General features: G+C 43.0%; 1 protein-coding gene across 4 annotated transcripts in view; it reads right to left on the bottom strand.

Annotated features, from left to right (window-relative positions):
- The window catches only part of btbd11b (BTB (POZ) domain containing 11b), a 62,268-nt gene extending 40,351 nt beyond the window's left edge, over nt 1-21,917 (bottom strand). For 2 of the 4 annotated variants that reach the window (XM_070906832.1, XM_070906833.1), the window contains exon 1: nt 21,065-21,917. In XM_070906832.1, coding sequence (XP_070762933.1) covers nt 21,065-21,917 — 853 coding nt within the window. Of the gene's footprint in view, nt 1-475; nt 535-2,772; nt 2,789-6,973; nt 7,006-14,059; nt 14,075-21,064 lie in introns of all 4 variants that reach the window. The other 2 variants (XM_070906831.1, XM_070906830.1) reach the window with 2 other exon arrangements.
- Nucleotides 21,918-22,363: the final 446 nt, after the last annotated feature.

Below are 22,363 nucleotides of genomic sequence, written 5' to 3'. Positions count from 1 at the left end.
TAATATAACAGTCATACAGTCCCTAAATACATTGGGATTAAAACATAAAAACAAATGACATCCTACTAGTCTACGTGCATGGACTACTGAAGAACAGACAACGTGCTGTATGTTAGTGTGCTGTGCTTACAAATTTAGGTCAGAATAATTAGAATAATTTAGAGTAAAAGTCTGTTTTTCCCCCCTTTTGGCAAAAGGTGTTTGAAATGAGGGCATTGTGCTCTCTACTCACTCTAGACAGTGACTCATATTTACCTTCAGAGGAACCAAGAGAGACCTGGATGGCCAAAAGACAGATGTAGAGTGTGGGAAAAAAAGACGGAGAGGAGTGATGAGTTGGGTGTAGGAAGAGTGGAGAAATCAAAAGAGAAAATCAATGAAAACAGGGAGACAGTGATGGACAGTCAATAGACTTGAGAGGATTTGGCGGCGACATGGTCACTTCCCCTGTCATCAAATATTATGGAGATACAACCTGCCAAGATGTGACTATCAGTCAGCTGCAAAAAGGCTTCTGCTGTCTCTTGCGGTGACCTTGGCGATGCGTGAGCTCAGATGCAGAAGAGACAAAAATACAATCTGAAGGTTGGAGTGTAGTAGCTGATGCCCTTTGGTGGAAAATGTGATAGTGCGTCTGCCTCTGGGCTGTGAGAGCAGGATAGAACAGCCTGCAGGAGCATGTGAAACACAATCGTCCCCCGTCAGCTCCGGGTCAGCAACTTTTACAGCACAAAAATAGGCCTTTGTTGTCGACCCCTGTAATCAGTGTTTAAAAGCGCCGCCACATTGCACTTCATCTAGCTTTTGTCACCCATTTAGCTTCACTTATGTTTAGCTTACGGCGGCTAGACGCGGGCTAAAATAAGGGACACAAGAACAAAGGAAGCCTTGAAAAAAAATGCTTGGATGGTATTGCGACTTGCTGTTGTCCTACAGAAACAAACAACCACGGCTGAGCACACATCCTGAGGGTGTTGATACCAGAAAAGCCGCGATGACATCAATAGCTGGAGGCTGTCCTCGCCACTGGCCTGCAGCCATCTAGTGAAGGGCTCCAAGATGAAGAGCTCCACCCACCCTCATGTTGCCTCGAGGAACTGTGCGCCCTCAACCAGAGGGCTGACAGACCGCTGGCTCACCCATCCAGAACATTGCATCCAGCACTGATTGACCAGAAACGTCCATAGACATAACGGTCGTACATGAAACTGTCAGAGGAGAGGGAGCGAGGGCAGCAGAGTAAATTGTTGGATTGACTTAACACGAGTGGGAAGCAATAAAGCTCCCCACCACACAAACTAATGACTACAGCATGTGGACTGCAGGGCGCAGTCCTCTCACTGTCCCTCCCTCTTTCCTGCAAAGACCTTGAGGAAAAACATCATCTCTCATCTAAAACAGAGGACAAAGTTGTCATTTTACGTACGTAACAGTGAACACAAAGTAATCCAGTTTGCACTATTCGGAAATTGATCCAACCTTTACAGAAGCCACAATGTTAGTCACAAAGTCCCTGTTATGCCAAAGACAACAGAATTATGCTAATGCAGATTTAACAGCTACTGTGGCTAATGAATAGGGATGACCTTTCTCTGGCCGTCCACTTTTCATCTGTGAAATTAATCGAGTGGTTTGTCTAAACTCCCCGGCAGGGAGAATGATATCTGATACCGGCCATTACACCTGCCAAGCTGCATCGGCCGTGTGCAGACTGGTAAAGGCAAAAAGGCAATAACGTTGTCAGAGCAGCGAACGACCAGAGGGGAGAGCGAACTAGTTCAAAGGGTTACGCGCCGACTCTCTCTTTGTAGGTGTGTTCGTTTTCTGACCCGCAGGTGTCCACGGCCGTAAAAAGCAGCTCTTGGCCTTAATCAAACATAAAAGGGAAAACGCCCCGTGGGCCTCGACTGTGGAAGAGGGACGGATGATGCAGCGAGTGTTTGAAACAGGTCGGAGCTTTCACCTTCTCTTACTTCATCATCATTACATAATCAGGGATGATCTGCATAATTAGTGAAGAAGTACCTCTTGCTATACTTCTTGATGAGTGATATACGTGCAGTTTTCATCATGTAATGTTCATGTTCCAACAGAGCTGGCGGAAATAAAAAATGAGGTGAGGGGAAAATACTCAAAAACCCATGCAGTTATTGAATAATATCAAAGTGGGTTGTCCCAATTAGACTATTGCCACTTACCGCTACATCAAAGCGCTTGGTTATCTAAAGACAATATACAGTACATTCAATGTACAGTTCATTCTATTTTAATATGTGCAAGTACAATCCAGCACCTTGCCACACAGTGCATAACATCTACTTTTATTGTACAAGTATTGTACAGCAAATATTAAATACACTTTCTATCTGACTCAAATCATTTTTCCATGTAATCATATTTTGTCACGATAATGAGTTAACATGACTCACCTGATGTGAGTCTGCTGGATAGAAAACAAAGAAAACAAACATCTGTGCAATATAAGTCCATGCAATTAAGTAGCCCTGCAATGAACGGTTATCATGTGCAATTTTATTGTGTCAGAGGTGTTGAGTCAGCTCTGTGGCAGTTTTTACCAGAGATTGTTCAGTTGTCACCTGATCGTAATATATTGTACGGTGTTGTTGTGTGCAGCCCCTGCTGAGTCAGTTTGAGAGGCACATGCTGATGCTGTCATCATGGTGCAGATCCCCACACAGCTGAACACTCAAAGGACGATCCTTCAGTGATCCTACACATGCTGATCGAACACCGCTGTGTAGCCATTTGAACAGCTGGATGTGCGACTCTATTGATCACGGATTGATTTCTTTTTTTATGTATTCAGAAGTGTTTTGGCCGGTCTCCAGCTGTTTCAGTGGTTTAAAGAGGTGACAGTTCTCAATTGCAGGCGAGGCAAAGAGAGCCATTAGCCATCTGGATGGTGTGCAGCGGCCTCACAAAGCATAGATCTTCCTGTACTATAGACACGTGTCTCCCATACGTCCTCTCTTTTTTTTCCCTCCAAATCTTTAATCCAAAACTGCTCCATGCTGCTTCAGCCAAATTACTCCCTCATGGGAAACAAACCAGGAGGAGACTGTCAGTGTGAGCGACAATTTCTAAGGAACAGCTAACAGCACATATTATATTTTACATGTGGAAAAAGTGATGCAGCTTTTTTGTACTCCCTCAGCGCTGTTTTGTGCTAGCTGAGTTCAGTCTAAAGCTGGATCAGGCCGAGGATGCGCGCAAAAGCAACACAACAGAGAGCGTAATGAGTGCACACAGGGTGAGGGATCAGAGACACAGTGTGACATATTAATCTCCTTCCCCCCAGGGAACCTGACACCACCACAACACAACAGGTAAGAGGGGAAATTCAGTTTGCTTTGCTGTTGTAGTAGGAAGCAGGGGGAAATAGCTAGCCCAGATCTGTTCAAAGTTCAAAAATACGCCTACCAACATCTCTAAAGCTGACTAATAGACAATGTTGTATCTCATTAGTTTACTTTGTTCACATACAGATGTGTAAATTGGTGGTTTTATGGGGGGTTACACAAAGGAACTATTTCTTGGGAAAAAACAGATACATTGACTTTGTGCAGTTTCCTGTCTTGTCGTCACAGTGTTTCCAGGATTGGTACCATTGCGTCTGTACAGAGACATTTACTCCCCCTAAAACCACAAATTTTCCTTTCTAAATTTCTGTTCATAAACAAATAAAATATGCAAGATACACTGTGAAAGTAAGACAGCTTTAGGAATGTTGGTAGGCATACTTTTTATAGAGCCGCATTAACTGTTTTCCCCTGCTTCTGGTCTGTATGCTAGGCTAGGCTAACAACGTCCTGACTCTAGCTCCACTTTTAAAGGAATAGTCATTCCTTATTCCCTTTCTTGCCGAGAGTTAGATGAGAAATCGATGTCACTCTCATGTTTGTATGCTAAATATTCTACAGCCGATTAGCTTAGCTTAGCATAAAGACTAGACACACAGGGAAACGACTAGCCTGGCTCTGACCACCAAATCTGCCTACCACCATTTCTAAAGCTCATTAATTAACACGTTACATCTCATTTGTTTACTGCTCTTGCTTCAAGTTGTCATGCAAAGCTATGCTAATCACCTGCTGCCTGTGGCTAACTCTTGGAAAGAAAGCGAATAAGGTAGTTCCCAACATGTCAAACTATTCCTTTAATGCACAAATCCTTCCCATATTTTTTTGTTTTGCATCTGATTGTTTACATGCCTCAACAACCCACTAAAAATGAAAGAAATAAAAGACCACAGTTTGTTGAATATCCTTTCAGTTATTGTCTACATTTGCCTGCCATCAGCAAATTGAATGTTGTCATCGCACAGTGTGCTCAGGGGGCTTCTTGCTTGCGGATCAGGGAATGTTGTTTTCATAATAGACCTTTCTTCATGTGGCTCCCTGCCATCTTTCCATCATTACACCATGGGCCTAAAAACCCCAAAACCAACGTGACCACAACCCAAGCATGTGGGTCCCCTCTGTTCAGTACGCTGCCTCATCCAAATAGGTCCGGCGAGGCGCAGTGTGGTGTGATGTCATGGGGCAATTTTCATTACCAGAGCTCCCTGTGAACATCCATGCAAGTTGAGACAGAGATGAGCAATTAACGATTATAAATGAACACTGTCCCTGCAGCCAATGATGATACTGTGAAGGAGCAGCTGAGGAGTGCATGTTGCTGCATTCGCAAGGACAGAAATGACTAATTAAGAGGAGTTAATTTCATAAACACTGACCAGATAATCTGATGTGACACACTTGTGTAAAAATGAGGGTGCTTTAAAGCTCTTTTCCTCTTGATCTGCATCCACAGTGATATCACTGCAGTGGTTTTGGCCCCCAGAGATGAACGGTTATACGCTGTTAAAGACCCATCATTATGGGCTGCAGAGCCATCCACTACAAAATCAAAAGCACATTCAATGAGTTTGTAAATCTACACACGACTCAGTAATGTAACCATGAATACAAATTAGCACTACAGCACACAGCCAGGGTTCAAAGGTGGCCTTCATGCCTGTGTTTGTTTTGCCCCATTTTCAAGATATATTTCATGCTGAATTTTTGCCTGACACATTGACTGAGGACGATTTTATCACTGAACTCCAGATGTCTTGGTCTACAGTGTACAGTAAGTATTAGACCACAGTCAAACAAGACACAGAGCAGCTCCAGCTCAACACGTGCTTCGGTGTTACGTGACGAAAGCTCAACAAAGCCAAGCCACATTATTTAGTTTCCATGCGTAGAGAAAGAAAAAAGTGAGTGGGATTTTCAAAGTAAAGCATATCTTAATGGTTCCTTAATAAGGCTGAAATTCCACTGAGGCCCTGCCAGTGGCGCAGAGTGAATCCAAGAGAAAATAAAGAGCTTCATAGATCCAATACATATATATTTTGAGTAATTTCTCCATGAGATGAGATTTGTGCTTATGTATTATGAATATTAAGTGATTTGAGAGACAAACTGCACAGTGATCCCTCTGATTTGTACAAGCAATGTCCCCCTGAAAAGTAAAAATGGTACAGCCTCTGAGAAAATAGAAGAGTTTTGCCTCAAATGTGAGGAATTCCAAAAATATATACCCTCTAATGAACACAGTGCATAGGAGAATGAAACAGCATAAAAAGAAGGTAGTGGTATGTCTGTGACTTGTTTCATTAGTAAACTCTGTGCTCTGTGCTGACAACTCTGTGTTGCAGGAGTCTACAACTGTCTCTCAGAAACCGAGGAGTCAAAGCCAAATAAACACAAGATGACAGCCGTCACATCAGCTACGACTGCTCTCCTGAGACAAGAAGAGGTGAAAAGAGCTGTCTCGTTCTCTGAGATACAAGAGTAATGTAAACGTATGCAAAAACTTATAGTAAACTTCTCCTATCTTTGAATAAAGATTAGGCTGAGATGCACACAAATGGGGCTTTTCCTCATCAAAAAGTTATAAATATTTGACCTTTAACTCCATACAGAATTTACTTTTAACGATGCCGCACTTTAGTTTCTCTAAAAATCATTTCAAACTGTCAGTTACTCTAGATGAGGACTCATCATGAAGCTAATCACATCCCACTATTTGAGCTGCGTCTTCAAATGTCAACATTTCTGGTAAGAAATAAAAAAAAAAGAAATCTCAAAAATGTGACTTTGTCAGCTGGAGGTAACTGAATGATTTATCTGTCCTGGGTCCCTGAGCAGATCAAAATCAGCCTTGCTATGTTCTCATTTTTCTCCTGCTGACAATCAGGCCTTGAGAGGCATGCCTCGTGTGATAAGTCGGACATGATTTATTTGCTGGAGTCTGCATCACAAAGAGGAGACATTTCAAATCTCCGCACAAATTTCACAGCTCGTGGTTCCCCAACTTCGATTATACATAAAATGATACTCTCTGTCGAGCATAAATCTCCACACATTCACTCTTAACCTTCACAATGTCTGCCCTAAATAAGAATCTGGGTACAAGCAATTCTGTTATCCTTCAAATCAGAAATCCAATATGCCTTTTGATGGAAATAGATTGGACAAGGCAGGTCAGCTCTCATCCCGCCAGAATGAATATGCAAATGATTTATATCTGTTTTGAATCCTGAGTAGTAGTCCTTGTCCATGGAGAAAATCAAATCCCGCAGGATCTTCAAACACCCTACCTCCTTGGCAGGTCCAAGTATATACTATGACATTAAAGCAGCAGTGAGAATGTGTTTCTGGAGGACAACATGCTATGCTATCACCCATATCAGTCATTGTGAGGCAGGGATTAGACAGCCTTGATGCAGAGAACAGCATGACAGATAGGAAGACATTTCACCTCCCACCAGAGGATAGATGACATGTATTTAAAGTATTTCAATATCTAGTGTCTACAAGTAAATGTACAGTGTCACTCTCTTTCTCTACCTACAGTTTAACTTTCCAGGGGTGACATGAGGAACGCGGTTAGCATCTTATCAGACTGAATCTGACCTCATCATTTCATGCATTAAAGCTGAAATCAGTCTGAAAATCAATGCTACAGCTTTATATTGTCTTCTCTGCACTTTGGATGACAGAGAGGAAGAGCAGAGTGCACTGCCTCTGATGCTCTGGATGAAATGTCGAACTTTTGTCTGTATGGATTTAGTTTTTTCCCGAGGCTCCCTCTGTTACTCAACACCCCCCTCAGCTCCCTTCAGCTGCAACGGCTGGAACAGACACTGTGATGTCTACGTGATAATCTTTTTGCCCCCACAGGGGGTAACACTTGGGTCAACATCACTCGTCGGCCCCCGAGGAGCCCTCTCTCTGCCTCTGTAATTTTTATCAAAAAGCCAGAAGTGGTGGGAGAGGGCAAAGGGCAGGGTCTCTATCTCAACGCCCCTCCAAGCCGTTTTAACAGAGGAATCTGCCTTTAAACATCACCCGGCAGAGAGCTGCAGTCAGAAGGCATCATCAGTCAGGATAAAACAGGCGTGACACTGGTGCTAAAAGAAAATTAGGAAAAGTTTTGGGAAGGCCATTAAGTGTATCTCATTTCTGTGCAGTGGTGATCTAAGGCCCTCATTATATGATCAGCAGGAGCCGTGCTCACCACGTGGTGCTGCCCAGAGCACAGTGTAGTGTAGGTTGATAAACAATCTATGCTACAGGTAGGGCATGTTGGTGCGCTACAGAAAAGAGTTATTGTTTACTATCTGCCACCTGGTAACCTCGTCTGACTACTGACATTCTGCCATGCTAAAGATCGGGTATGTCAAGGTGGGAATGAGGTTTTCATCCATCACAGGACGCCTTCAGGTAACGTCACCTGCAGCTATCATTGAAAGATCACCAACAAACTGATGAAACTGATTGAAGTTTGAGCACAAACCAAACCCTTCTTGGTCGTTGCATTCTTACCAGTCTTCTTCTCTGAAGGAGGATAATTGCCTTCCTTTGTATTGAACTGAAATACATAATTCACACATTTCAGGCTTGTTGTTTTGTTTGTCGAGTTTCCTGACTTCATGCGCGATAGTTTTTGCTGTTATAGTTTCCTCTGCGCCATAGTGAGCACAGCTCATACTGCTGGTCATGTGTAGAAGCAAGTGGTGGAAGAAGTACTCTGATCCTTCACTCAAGTAAAAGTACCACAATTTAAAAATACTCCTGCTTTCAATTTTTTAGTAAAAGTAGGGAAGTATTAGCAGTAAAATACAAAAGTAAAAGTTGTCTGTAAAATAATTAGTAACTATAGCTGTCAAAACAGAAATATTCAAGTACAGTACAAGTACCTCAACATTGCACTTAAGTACAATCCTTGAGTAAATGTACTTTGCACCAGTGGTAGAGTGCCTTAATGATCGTCCATCATCAGCATGTGATTACAAAACTAAAAATCGAATCTTTGTATGTTTTTTTATCACAGCCAGAAGCTTAACACCTCTTTTGGCAGACTGGTGTTTCCAGCTGTCTTCTTTTGACGAACCCTCCTGTTTTCCAACAATCCCCCCAACACGCCTCACCCATCAGCAGTTCAGTGTACGGCCGCATCTCCTGCCTCCCTCTCCGAACTGTTGTCATCCATCTTTTCAAGTGCTGAACCGTACAGTCACTGTGGCAGCGCTGCTTTTAGGGGCCGCTTAGCCTACTTGGTTCAAGCCACTGACAGGCAAGCAAATAGACCAAATTGGATGGATGCAGCTTCACCCCTGCCAGCAGAGGCGACCCTAATAGTTCACTTCAGATCTCGGCTTAGCCCTCTCTCATCAGTCACACACACGAGCACAGAAACAAAATGTGCAGTCTCAGTCTCAGTGTTTTTCACCTTGTTTTCATATGCTGCCTTCCATCTGCTTCTCGTCTCTCCCTCTCAATAACTCAGTCTGTGTGATTGCACACAGCACATGCTCGAACACAAATTGCGCTGTGGGTCTCTGTGGGAGTGCAGCGGAGGTTGAATTTATCATTTCATTCACTATGTAAGTTCGGCAGGTGTGCAAAAGGTTACAATAGCAGAAATCGGTTTTGCAATCAGTCATCATCGCCTGGAGGCAATCAATAATTTATATCACGAATTTGACATTTTCCGAGGTGGGACTGTATATTGGTGCGCTTCATTTCGCCACTCTATGGTGCCTCGTTCCTCCTCTCAGAAATATTCGGTAAGGAAGGTTAATGATTATAATGGGACACTGGGATGGGAGGATATAACCAGTGGTGCAACTGGTGAATGAATCTCCTTCCACTTGAGATATAAAGTTATGATCTTTTTAATCAGGCTCAGGCATTAACCACACAGTATTTGGTCTCTTAGATCATAGATTTCCTCCTCCAGCAGCAGGTGAGAGAACTTTGTTTAAATTGGTTTAATCTAGACTCAGGATCTTTCCCGGGAGCCTACAGGTACCAAATGAAATAACCAAGAAAGGTAATATTCCTTTTCTTGGGAAAAACTTAACAGCGGTGCCTCAAAAATGAGTCGATCCCATATGCTTGAATAAACAAATATTCATGCAATGCATAGAATTCATGAGAATTCCTCGCTTCGTGTATTTTTCAGCAGGTTTGGAGATTATCTGAAAGTGAACAGCCCTTCCTCCCAGCGTGCAGTAACTCATCCTCCAAGTGCGCCTCCAGTCCTTTACAAAACAGACTTCCAGCTGTGAGCCAGGCCGTGTGGATCAGAGCCGTGTGGCCGAGCTGATGCAACATCATGCCAGGTATAAAAACTGACAGACACACCTGTCTCACCAGCAGTGTGTCATCCTCTCAACTCCTCTCCATCCTGTGAGTCAGAGGGAGCTGTGAACTCCTGTCTGTCCAAAGAGAGACGGGACTAAAAGAATAGTCAGAGCATAATGACAAAGCTGAGTCATTTATAGCGGCCTTTAATCACTATTGTACTATGGCAGTGGTGTGGGTGTTTCCCAGAAATCAGCTTTGGTTATTAAAAGTATCCTGTGGAGGATTCACTGTACACAAACAGCTTTTAACTTTCAGTGTTTCATTGTGTGTATCTGCCAGGCCTGCGGACATGCTGAATGCATTTCTTAAGCCTTTTCTAAAGTTTTCAAACACGCATTTTTGGCAATGGCAATGTTGGTCTGTTGGTCGGTCACTTGGTCCACCACATTGGTCCAGTTTGAAATATATCAACAACTATTGGATCGATTTCCATGAACTTTAGTACAGACATCCGTGGTCCCCAGAGGAAGCCTACTGAATTTGGTTGCTGCCTTTTCCTCTAGCGCTGCCAGCAGGTTGAAGGTTCGTGGTTCAGAGTTGTTCAAATTTCTTGACAATTATTGGATGGATTGCCATGAAACTTGCTACAGACATTCATATTGCCCTCAGGATGAATTGTAATAACTTTCGTGATCCCCTGACCTTTCAACTAGCGCTACCATCAGGTAAACCTCTTAATTTGTCCAAAACTTTGGCTTATGACTAAGTATTTGCTGAAGTAATGACATCACCCTCTGCTGTACTTTGTGTTTAGTGCTAATTACTAAGTGTTAACATGCTAACATGCTACACTAAGATGGTGTACATAGCATAAACATTATACTTGCTAAACACCATTAGTTAGTATTGTCATTATGATCATGACTTGAGTCTTGTTTTTACAGCTAATTTTCTTTTTCTTCTTCAACTCTTTAATTGATGAATTGCTACCTTTGACAGTTCATTGCTGCTACCAACAACTACCACCCTCTGACCAGTACTGGGCAAATAGCCTAACAAGCCTAACAAGTATTTGAAAATGGGACAAAGTAGGTTTAGCAGAGCATATGTGCAAAATAAAGATAATTTCCCCACAGGGAAGTTAGAGGAATGATGATACAACATGCAGTACTCTGATTAGATGCAAGGAAATATGTATGTTCTGGGTTTAAGGTACTTTACACTGCTTTGGCTGCCATAACAAAATATACAGTGAGATGTCTGAGTGTTTTTCTATAAAAAAAGTGAAGGGCAGACGTTGCAGTCGCTGCTTATATCTGTCTTTTCACAGTGTGGTTGTTATTCTGCCAATCTCTGATCCACTTTAAGAATGAAAGCGGAGTAAAGCAGGAACCAGCATATGTTAGCAATAAAAAATGTCATGAACTAAATCGACATATACCTTCTCCTGAGGTAATCTGTACCATATGCCGCTAGTTCAGCTGGGGGTTGAGCAAACTCACTCAGTTGGAGTGAAGGAATGAGACAACATCCAACATTCAGCTGTTTTAAGTACAGAGTTTGAGAAAAGCTGTTTGGCACTGGATGTGTGGACCTAATGTAAAAACGCTGATTGATACTCAAGCAAAGTCTTGCTGTCTGGCACATTTCTCATTGACTTTCTCTCACATCACCCACACACTGCTCCACCCACTCCGCAGTACGAACTACAGTTACAGATTGTAGTTCGATCTGTAGGAGATCTGTCATGGTTCAGACACATGTGTCTGTTTACAGCGCTCGGCCGAGGCTCCCCAGCGGGGCCTTCCACGTCTGGATTGACAGAACTATTAGAGAGCTGCCAGATATGTAGGACGGGACAAGGTTACCTCAACTCGGCACTTACTCTCCATCTAGGCAGTGGCAGAATGTGGACTCATTAAATCTGCTCTGAATGAGAAAGCTGGACTGAAACAGAGAGGAGAAAATGAAGAAGCAAAAAAGAGCAGCGGAAATGAGACAGAAGGACAAAGACAGAGCGCGGGTGAGGAGAGACAAATAGAAGACATCCATCTATTCACATCTTAATTAGTTAAAAATCATCTGGCTACGTTTTTCAGGTCATGAGCTCTGATTAAAGCGATTGCACACCGGAAAATAGAGGAGAGAGGAAATGGCGTATTCACTTCACTCAAACATGCATACAGTATATATGCAATGACACACACATAGTCCGAAGGTCAGTGCTCTGAGCTCTCATGGGAGGTAATGGGATCCCGGTCCATTGCTACAGAATCAGTAGTGCATCAGCAGATTCAACGGCTCCTAGAATGCTACTAAGCCCCAGTATGTGCCTTTCTTCATATGGTTTCATTGTTCACGAGCAAGCCTACATACTTCAAAGACAACAATTAATAATAATATTAACAAACTTTATTCATAGAACACTTCAAAACAAAGTACAAAGTTCTTCACAGAGAGAAAAAGGAAATAAAATGCCAAAGTGAATGATAAAACACATGAATAATAAACAAGGAATTAAAAACCAATAAACTAAACAACTCAGATAAAATCATGATATGCTTTCCGATAAAAGTAGAAGACTCAGACAGCCTTATTTCCTCTGACAGGTCACTCCAGAGCCTCGGGGCCCTGAACCTTGCTCTCTTGGTGTTCCTGTCACTATCACCTTCATTACTTTCCCTCCATCTGCAAGTCAATAAAACAAGTTCAGGCACTTCCAGGGGATTGCTGAAAGGCATTCTGGGAAATGTGGGAAAACATTTAATGAATTACAAGTACTGTAGATGAGGTAGACAGAGAGGAGGTGGGTATATTCAGGTTCATGTAATAATGTCTAGCAGTTTTTTGTTTAAAATCAGATTTTAGGGGTCCACATTTCATTTTGGCTCCAAACTACCGAGCAGCTTGTAAAAGATTCAGTAATGATGCAGATGGCAGCAGTGATCAGCGAAACAGCAAAACAGTGTATATATCCATATATCCAAGGATAATTATGTCCTCCAGTGAAAGTATATGTTTATTCCATGGGAACACTGGCATGTCAGAAGCAGAGTGTGTTTATTTCTGTCACATGAACTATATCTGCTCTGTGTTTATACAGCCGATGGCTCTGTATTCGTCATGTGCAGAGGAAACACGCTTAAAGTGGTTTATGGAAGACTGAAATAATAGAAGTTTAGCTCCCCGCGATCACCTCAGAAATCCCAGACATGTTCGCACCCCCACTGCTTTCTGTACTATAGCCATGGATTAGTGAAAACTGCAGGAGAGTTGAACATTGGCAGATCAGAGGGCATATGGGAGCAATTTTTTTTTCCTTTTGACTAATCTTATGTCAAAGGTTTAGGATAACCGAGGATTCAGGGACAAAATATGATTAATGATCTTGTAATATGATAATAGTTTGACATCTTGGGAAATACGCTTATTCTCTCGAAGGTTAGATGAAGATCAAGATCAATACCACTCTCATGTCTGTCTGATGTCTCATGTCTACAAGGTTACACTTAGCTTAGCTTAGCATAAAGACTGGAAACAGAGGGAAACAGCTATCCTGGTTCGTTCCAAAGGTACCAGCACCTCTAAAGGAAATTCATTTTCATATGTTATATCTCGTTTGTTTCCTGGAGTGACAACAACTACGCTATCCAGAAAGTCCCTGCGCCCAGCCAGGAAATAGTCCCGCACAAAACCACAAATTGCCATCTTTACTTTTTAGGTTTTGTTATGGATTCAACAAACTAGATATAACATGTTAGTTCGTGAGCTTTAAAGGTGCTGGTACTTTTTGGACAAAGCCAAGCTAGCTGTTTCCCTCTGTTTACAGTCTTTATGCTCAGCTAAGCTAACCATCTCTTGCCTGTAGCTTCATATTTAACAAACAAACATGACAGTGGTATCATCTAACCCATCTAATGTCCCAAAATGTCTATTACATAATAACTATTCCTGAATCTACTTTTCAGTTCTGACAATCAGTGATCCACATTGTGTGAGATGAAGCGAGTTGGACAAAAAGTAGGAAAAGTGGGAGCTCTCCGACGAGTGTCTCCATCCCAAATAACTAAGCTGTTCTCAAATAGGTCTCAACTGGGCAGATAAGCTCCTCTTCATACTGATTCACTGACTGACTGACTCTGTCTGGTGCTGGACTGCTGGTTGATTTGGGGAAATGATGTCCTGATGACAGTATTAGCCGAGGATTGCCACACACACCCAGGGGACTGCAGATGGTTTTCTCACAAGTAATGAACTTATCAGCGATGTGGCTGCTGGCAGGTCCTCTGACTGTCATCTTAGTGTAACTGTGATTAAACAATAACAGCTGAGATGTTGTAGGTGTCACTGGATTAGCATAGTGCTGCTTGTGACTGGGACCGGCCACGGTATGGGACGGCCCCATGTATTCGCTGAAAACCTGCTCGACAAACAGCGGACAAATTTTCCAGAAGTATCTTGACGTGGCCTGACATGCAGCTTTTGCTATCAGACATATCACTTTTCTAATGGTGACAAGACAATTTCTTTGAATTTTGCTCAGCTCACATCAAAAAGGGAAGGCAAGTCAAGAAGCTTGTTTACCGGTATCTTCTTCATGATTTCCAGCCAGACTGGCTGTTATTTAAACAGGATCATTCCCCTCTGTATAACAATAGGAATTCAAGGCTGCAAAAAAACAGTGCGGTAGATACTTCACCTAACTAATCCACTTGCTGGTACTTGTTTGCTCAGAGTCTTCTTCCGGCTATAGAAAGAAGTAGGCATTGCTTGTCTGGGTCTCATCTGTCACCCACAGCTTCTCTTATGGATTTTACTGTTTTGATCCTAACCATCTGTGCCTCTTTCTCTCACTCTGCATCGGCGACATGAACAATTCATTCTTAGCCACGGCTTCACTGGATTTAGCGCAGAGTAACTATTCTGGTCTAGCATTGGTACATTGTCATTGTTTACCTTACTAAGAGCTAATACAGAATACTGAGAAAGGTAAAGGTGAATTTGCTACTTGTGCATTGGGAAAACGTCACAGGCATCCCACAGGATTTAGTCCAGAGGGAAACAAATCTCTCCCAAAGACAGAAATAAAGCAGCAAGAGCTCCCTTGATAATGTCACCCAGAGATAAAAATACTGATAGAAAATATGAGGCTAAACACATCATGCAGAGCGATTTCAAAGTGCACACTTTCCGGGTTGACATTGTCGGGGTTATAATGGAGTAAATCTCATTTCGTTGTGAAAGGTCAAGCATGAAAATTAGAAAAATCTACAAAATTAGTCTTTGCTGCAGGAGTTCTGGCAGTGTTTTCTCAAATGACATAACAGCATGTGCTATGGTTTTTAGTCTTCAAGATATTCATAAATATTGATTAAATTGGCCCAGATTGCAATCTTCTGCTCTTCATCTTTAAAAGTTAAAAACAAGATGTCTACATTAAATAACCACTGAAAATATCCTGAACAGTATAGGATACTTGTGTGTCTGTTTATTGGCTGCAGTCACATTCATATAGTGGCTGACAAATACTGAGCTTAATGTCAGTCCACCAGCTGCATGTATCAACACACACAGCAATGAGTGACATTGTGCAACTGACACTTTTTATGCAATCCTGGTGCACGAGGAAAAAAAAGGTTGGTTACAGAAGAAAGAAAAGACACCCGATCTATCGTAGGCGCTGCCAGCTGGGTGCAGAATTAACTGTATTCTATCACCTGTCTCCTCTTAATCAACTGAAGTAAACTTGGCTGGAGCACTCCCCTGCCGTACCAGACTCCATGTCACATCAACATTCCTCATTCCCCGCCCAAACTCGCGATTAATACCAGCTCTGCTCCTGGGCCATGTGCGAAAGTGTGTGTATGAATCTGTCTGTGTATGCTTTACATGCCCAAGGGCTGTGTAAGGGTTCCCCCAGCACAGATATGTTATATCTCACTCCCAGACATAATGGGGACTGGTCTCCACCGGTACAGAGTGGTACCACTGCAGACCGCAGTCATTCCTGTCTGCCTGCCTTCCCCACAGCATGTGTGCACCAGGCACCGACCTCGCACTGCAACGCCGACTATTGGATAAGGAACAAAAGTCCTGTGAATGGAATGGGACCTGCACTCCCTCACCCCTGTGAAGCGCTACTAACACTGCACAAAGCTAACCAGCAGAAGAACAGCAAAGTGTCACTGTTCTGAGAGCACGCACATCATACTTTCAACAAGTGCCCCATTTGTTCTGGTTTTCACATGATGTCTGCACGTCTGGGAAAGTGAGGTCTCACTTTTGAATGCTAAATGCTAAGTGTAGGGTCATCCAGATCATAACATAAGGCTCTAAAAGGAAAATCCCACCTCGGTCACACACTTCATACTCTAATGGTCCAATGGTTTCCAGGGGATGTGCTACAGTGCTGTAATTTACTATTTTTGTGCACCTACTTTCCCCAAATTTGCCTTTTGAGTTGTTGATTTTCCACATTTCCCAAAGTGCTTTTCACAAAACTCAGAGAAATGTGTTCTTTGTGCTACAAAGACATGTGATAGTGATAGTGATAGCGAATAAGGTTTCCCGGGCAAGAAAAAGTAAGAGTGAAGAGAGAACAATGCCACAGAGCAGCATGCCCAGTTGTTCAAATGACCTCAAATTACCCCACAACAGGGTTATATTTCACATGCTACTGGCAACAGCTCCACAAAGATGCAAGTTGTTGCTGCATTGAATTTCTATTGAGGCTGCCATTGGAAAATAAGTATCTTTGATTTGCTCTGTGATGGATTGCCCTCTGTATGATTGTATGATTGTTGAACGTCAATGCAAAATGGTAAGTCTATAAAGAAACCCTTGCGTCTTGATTCTGCAGGACTGACACTAAAAACACACATTTTCTTTCACCATGCCTTTGAATAAGGAATAATTCCAAGCATATTGACAAAAAGTATAAAATATGCACTACATAAATTATTGATTTGTTTCCATCACATGTCCCCACAACTAAGATTATATGTACAGTAAGAGTGCAGTGCATTTCAAGATAAACATAAAACGCTCCACTGTGTTCACCAGCTAGTCATTAACTTTGTCTGTCTGGAGGGAATTTGGGTTTATCAAAGCTTTATTGCTAAAAACAGCTGCTTCCTGCTGCTGGAATTGATGTTGATGAGAGCAGTGAGAGTGAACCAAAACATAAGATTTGTGGGCCAGAAAACCAAAATAATGAGCTGAAAGAGGTTAAAACGCTATGTAGACTCTGCAAGTCACTATGCGAGAACCCCTTTCACAGACAACTCATCAATATGAAAAGATTGATTGTAGCAGCTCTAAATATTTAACCACAAGTTTAAGGTAACCTGGCAGAGAGTTCCAGAAAGTGTCCTCTTTGTACGTAAAGAAAGTATACTCTTGACGGTTTACTTTGCTAAAAGATGTTCTGTTAACTAAGTCAACTGTAGCTGCACTGGAAATATTTCAACATCAAGTCATGCCTGTTTGGCCACCTGTCTATGTGAATAAGAAAAATCAAACATCACCATGAAACAAAATGGGCCTGGAAGTGCAAGGTACATTACCTACACTTGTTTTAAATGTCTTCAGGGTGAAACTCACCTTTAAATCTTTCAACCAAAGCCACTCTGCCCAGACTTGAAAGTCATCTAACACCTAAAGTGTGATTAGAAACTCGTCCTCAGGGTGGTACATATGCCTGAGCGCTAGATATCATGTTCCACAAGACATTTTCTGTGACATGCACACGTTGTTAAGGAAATCAAAGAATTGCTGTGTTCCTGGGTCTAGAGGGAGCAATAAGAAATATCCCACCATATAGAGTAGTTTCCTGTTCAGACAGGATGCCACAGCCGAAGAAGGGAAACCCAACACCCACCTGCAACTAACACTGAGTCAGGCATGGTAAGAGCAGCCCTTGACATCTTGATGTATATGTATGTCGACGAGTGAGTATGTGTGTGTGTGTGTGTGTGTGTGTGTGTGTGTGTGTGTGTGTGTATGTGTGTTGGGCTTGTGTGTGGGAGGCCTGCCGTATGCTAGATGTGCCAATGCAGAACGGTGAGGTGCAGAAGGTGCGAACAGACATTATAGCACAGGGTAATTATGGATCCTGTGTTGAAGCCTGACATATTGATTCATGACACAACCAAGAACAAGCTTTTCCCCTTGTGTGTATAAATGGATGAACAACACAGACATACATCCATGCATACTAATATATAACACACAGTATATACAGTACTTATACCTAAAACTACAGAGCCTCTTATACTTGTCTTGAAGGTTTAAGGTTTAAAGAAATAGAAAGACATTTTGGGAAATACACTTTGCATTTGCATTCTTGCCAAGAGTTAGATGATACCACTGTGGTATCAATCTTCTCATCTAACTAAATCTAAGAAAGCCTTTCCCAAAATGTCAAACTACTGCTTTAACCTTCTGCGGAAGAGAAAAAGTCCCCCAAATTATTTAGCTCATTGCCTGATAGAAGCTAAAAAGTTCAAAAAGGAAAACATCCAATGAAATAACTACTTTATTGAATTTGTGACAGCACCAAAAAGGAAATCAGCTTTAGTGGAAGAGATGCAATAAAGATATTCATAAAGGCCTCCTGACAAAGCTGGGTCACCAGCATTAGCATAATATGGAAAAATCACCTCAATTACTCCCACTTGGCAGAGAGAGACTGGAGAGAATGGATGGAGTGATACGGAGGTTCAATTTGGCAGGCAGCGGCTCGGTTAAGGTCAACCCACCCTCGGATTGACTGGCTGCTTGGTTTTACTGGGAAGACAACAAATGATGCGGCTGTGCCGCGGCCTTATCTGTCACTGCAGATAGAGGGTATCTTGAGCTCTAGAGGTCCTGCAGTGTCACAATAAGAAATGTGGTGGAGGACTAAATCCTCCACAATATGGACCCTCCTATGTTAACTAAGCTCAACTCTTAAACTAGCAATAATTGACTTTTTGGGCAATTAGGGGCAGCAGAAACAAGCTGTGTACATAGCACTATATGATCACCCACCCTTCAAGTTGACGTTTCAAACTTAAGAGAGGGCAGTGTTGGTGGGAGAAAAAATATCAGACACATCACAGCACACATACACAAGTGTATATCCAAGCAAATAATACAGATTTATCATTGTTCATGTGCAAGTCTCCCAAAATACTGTATGAACTTGTTGAACATCCTGAGACTTAAAGCTGTATTCATTGATTTTTTTTTTTTTTTGCCACTTCAGGACAGCAGAAACAAGCTGTGAACATAACACTGACATATTACTACCTTTTAAGTTGACATGGCTAACATGTTAGCATAAAGTTGCCTATTTACACATATGGAGCAACATTAGCATTCATTTTGGAGTCGTGTTTCTGGCCACCTGGCGAGTGTAAGTCCAATATTCACCCTCTTTTAAGCTCTGTTTTGGTCTCCACCAACTCCTTATGGGAAATATCTGTCTCTTTAGCTGCTAAATGTTCCACTATGTTCACCAGCTAGATGCTAACTAGCTGGTGAACATAGCTAGTCACTAAGCGTTTGGCACTCGGTGAGAGTGAACCAAGGCAATAAGGTTGTATGCCTGAAAACCAAAACAATGAATAACACTATAAAGCTCTCTTCTCATTACACATAGTCATTTGATGCATTATTATTATATAAATATAGATTTTAGCCACTTTCAAGTTCACTGTATGCCAGTAATTACTACCTAATGACCTACACAACACTGAACAACACCATGGTCTTCATGCACTGTGCCACTTCTCTAGCCTTGGGCATTACATCAAGCTTCCACACGCTCCAGACGTTTTTCTTGCATCTCATCCTATTGCTTGGCCCAATGCACCACTGAACACGCACCACACCTCTGCTACAGCTGGAGCCTCACTGCATGCCAAGTGGCCTGAGTGTGCAGAATGACTGAATATTGACATTCAATACCGTACAGTCTGTGCTCTTATACTGTAAACTCAGATGTTACATCGCAGTCTCTTTGAACTGTATGTGGCATGTGGCATTTTCATATATATTACTGTAGGTCAAGACCTACAGTAATATAATGATGGTATATGTTGTCATCGCTACAGCACATGTATGTGAGTCTGATTCTGGCTGTGCTTGAAATCATGTACTGTTGTAAGCAAATAGACATGGAGAGAGTAAACAAACTGACAGGCATGTTTAACAAAAAGGTTCCACTGCACCTTTAAAACAAAGAGGTACAGTGAAATAAAGTGCTCTTCTCATGATGCCAGGTTTCTGTTGGTGATTCATCAATACGGTCAAAGAGTCTCTCTCTAAGTTTCTCTCTCTCTGTGTGCCTGTCTGTCTCTCTTTCTCTCCCTCACTCCATAACTCAGTTTTATTCACATCACTCTGCATAATGCATGATAGCACATAGGTCCCCCAAGGCCTTTCATTACGTAAACCTGTTGCAAGAGGAGCCTCAGCAGCACTTTTACAACATCCATCAAAACAGGGGCAAAGCATGTGTTTGAGTGGTTTGTGATGTATTGCTGGTTGAGCGTCAGTGAAGTCTGAATACAATTACACTTACTTTCAAGGCACACACCAAAAAAAGGGTTTCTTAACACTTGCAGAGCCACATGTGAACCGCGACCGCCAAGGTATTGTGTGCATCAGAATCAGCACATGTACACAGCGATGAAAGACCTCTTTCCTCTTTGGGTGAAAAGAATAAAACTCACCTCTGCAGGGCATCATTGTAGGAAACCAACAGGGAGAGCCCCCTTTCACTGAAAGCTCTCAAAGTGAGGCATTAAGCCTGGGGATATCAAGCCCTGCTTCATCATTTTGTGCATTAACAAAACAGCCACATACAGTATAGCATACAGTATAAGACAGAGAAGGCAAGCTGGCCTTAAGAGGACCACTCTCTCCCATCCTGTTCTCAGTCAGTCATCACCTGCCTGCAGCTTCTGCAGCTGCCAAGCACTCTGAGAATAGAAAGCACTGTTTCAGCTGCAAAAGGCTCTTTGCACTGATGTCTTTGAGTTAAAGTTCACAGTTCCTCAACAAGATAGGGATTGAGAGATTGTGGTGTGACCTTTTCATATCAGAGATCTGGCAGCAAGTGAATCTGAGGGACCACGTTAAAGAAATCCTAATTCATAATTGTGTGATTTATGGTGCAGGTGAGACTTGTTTCTATCAGTACCACCTACCTTATTACATTAACATACAATCGTTAGGAGTAAACCCAGTGAAGAAGCCTTTACCTTGTTATACTGATGTAAATATCTGCTATGGGTTGAGACAGGGACTCTACAAATGGCAAATTAGGCACAGGGATTTAAGGGATCTGGATGTGTGGTAAGGATGTGAAGTGGAGGAGGACCCTGTTGCATGGACTTACAATATTCATAACTCACCGCTTGCATTCTTCCCACAGATCAGGTGTTGCCAAGGCAGCAGAGACCCCCATATCTCTGCATCACTGTTGACGGCCTGCTCCAGGATCTCCACAGTGAACTTGGGGATCCCGTTATCGCGCTCCAGCAGCGCACTGCGCAGCACCCGCGCGTACACATCGCGGAAGAGGCTCTCCATGCACGCCGCCAGGTAGATCGCGGCGTGCTCGTGGATCCTGACCGCAACCCTGCTGTCGACCATCCACCTGAAGAACTTCCCCACGTTGAAGATGAGTCCGCAGCGCACCGACTTGCCGCGACTGAACTTGTCCTCCTCCGTGCTCATGTTGTACAGGGACAAGGCACTGAGGGCCGCGCTGATACAGTTCATCGAGACGGTCCACGACAGGACGATCTTTGTGGCACTTTGGATCTCATATTTGGTGCATTTGGCGTAGCGCAAACCCAGGCGCTGCGCCTCCTTGGCGACCCTGACCAGGGCCCGGCTGACCAGCACCGAGAGCCTGAGCAGGACGTCCTGCGGGGGGGGCGGCAGGCTCATCTCCTCGTCCCTGCTCAGTGCGCTCGCCACTTCCCCGAGGCTCCACGGCACATCCTCAAGCTCGGGTAGTTTAGCGCACTGCCCGGTGCTCTCCAGGATCTCGGCGTCTTCGACCAGGACCGTGTTTACAGTGTCCAGACTGTTGTGTCGACTGTGCATCGAGTCGGTTAAATGCCAGTGATTCCCCCCATGTGCCTCTGAGCAGCACAGCGACGCACTGGAAGATCTGAAGGAGTCGGCGGCTCCACCATAACCCGAGTCTAGCGTCAAATCCTCCAGGGTCCTCGCTGCTGACTTGCTACTCCTTGCCATAACTGCACTTCATACTGTAAAAGCGGGCTTGGGAAAGTGGAGGAAAATATTCAAGGCGGTGGAATTTGGACACGCACGCGCTTTGCACGAGCTCCGCTGACAAATAGTATTCTGTTTTTTTGGAAAAGTCCATCCAAGGCTGTCGTCTAAAGTTAAAGAGTAGTATCTCACTACAGTGCATCAACGGTCACTCAGTGCTGTACCAGCGCAGTGCCTGACAGAGGGAGGCGGGGCCGTGGAGACCCGAGAACAACTGTCAGCCAATGGACTCTCGGGATGAAGCAGCAAAGAGTTTTAATTGGATCGTTTCAGAGGATCAATAAATGTAGCCCGTGACAAGGCTTATTAACAAAAAAGGCGATGTAAACAGTGAGCACACTGCTTGTTTTATTGTCAACAGCCTCCTTTTGGGAAAACTTAATTTCTCAAAAACTTTGGAATATCAT

The sequence above is a fragment of the Enoplosus armatus genome, chromosome 6, assembly GCF_043641665.1.
Source record: "Enoplosus armatus isolate fEnoArm2 chromosome 6, fEnoArm2.hap1, whole genome shotgun sequence".
NCBI classification, from domain to species: domain Eukaryota; kingdom Metazoa; phylum Chordata; class Actinopteri; order Centrarchiformes; family Enoplosidae; genus Enoplosus; species Enoplosus armatus.
The sequence above is the reverse complement of the archived record's forward strand: the minus strand, read 5'-3'. Positions and strand labels throughout refer to the sequence as shown.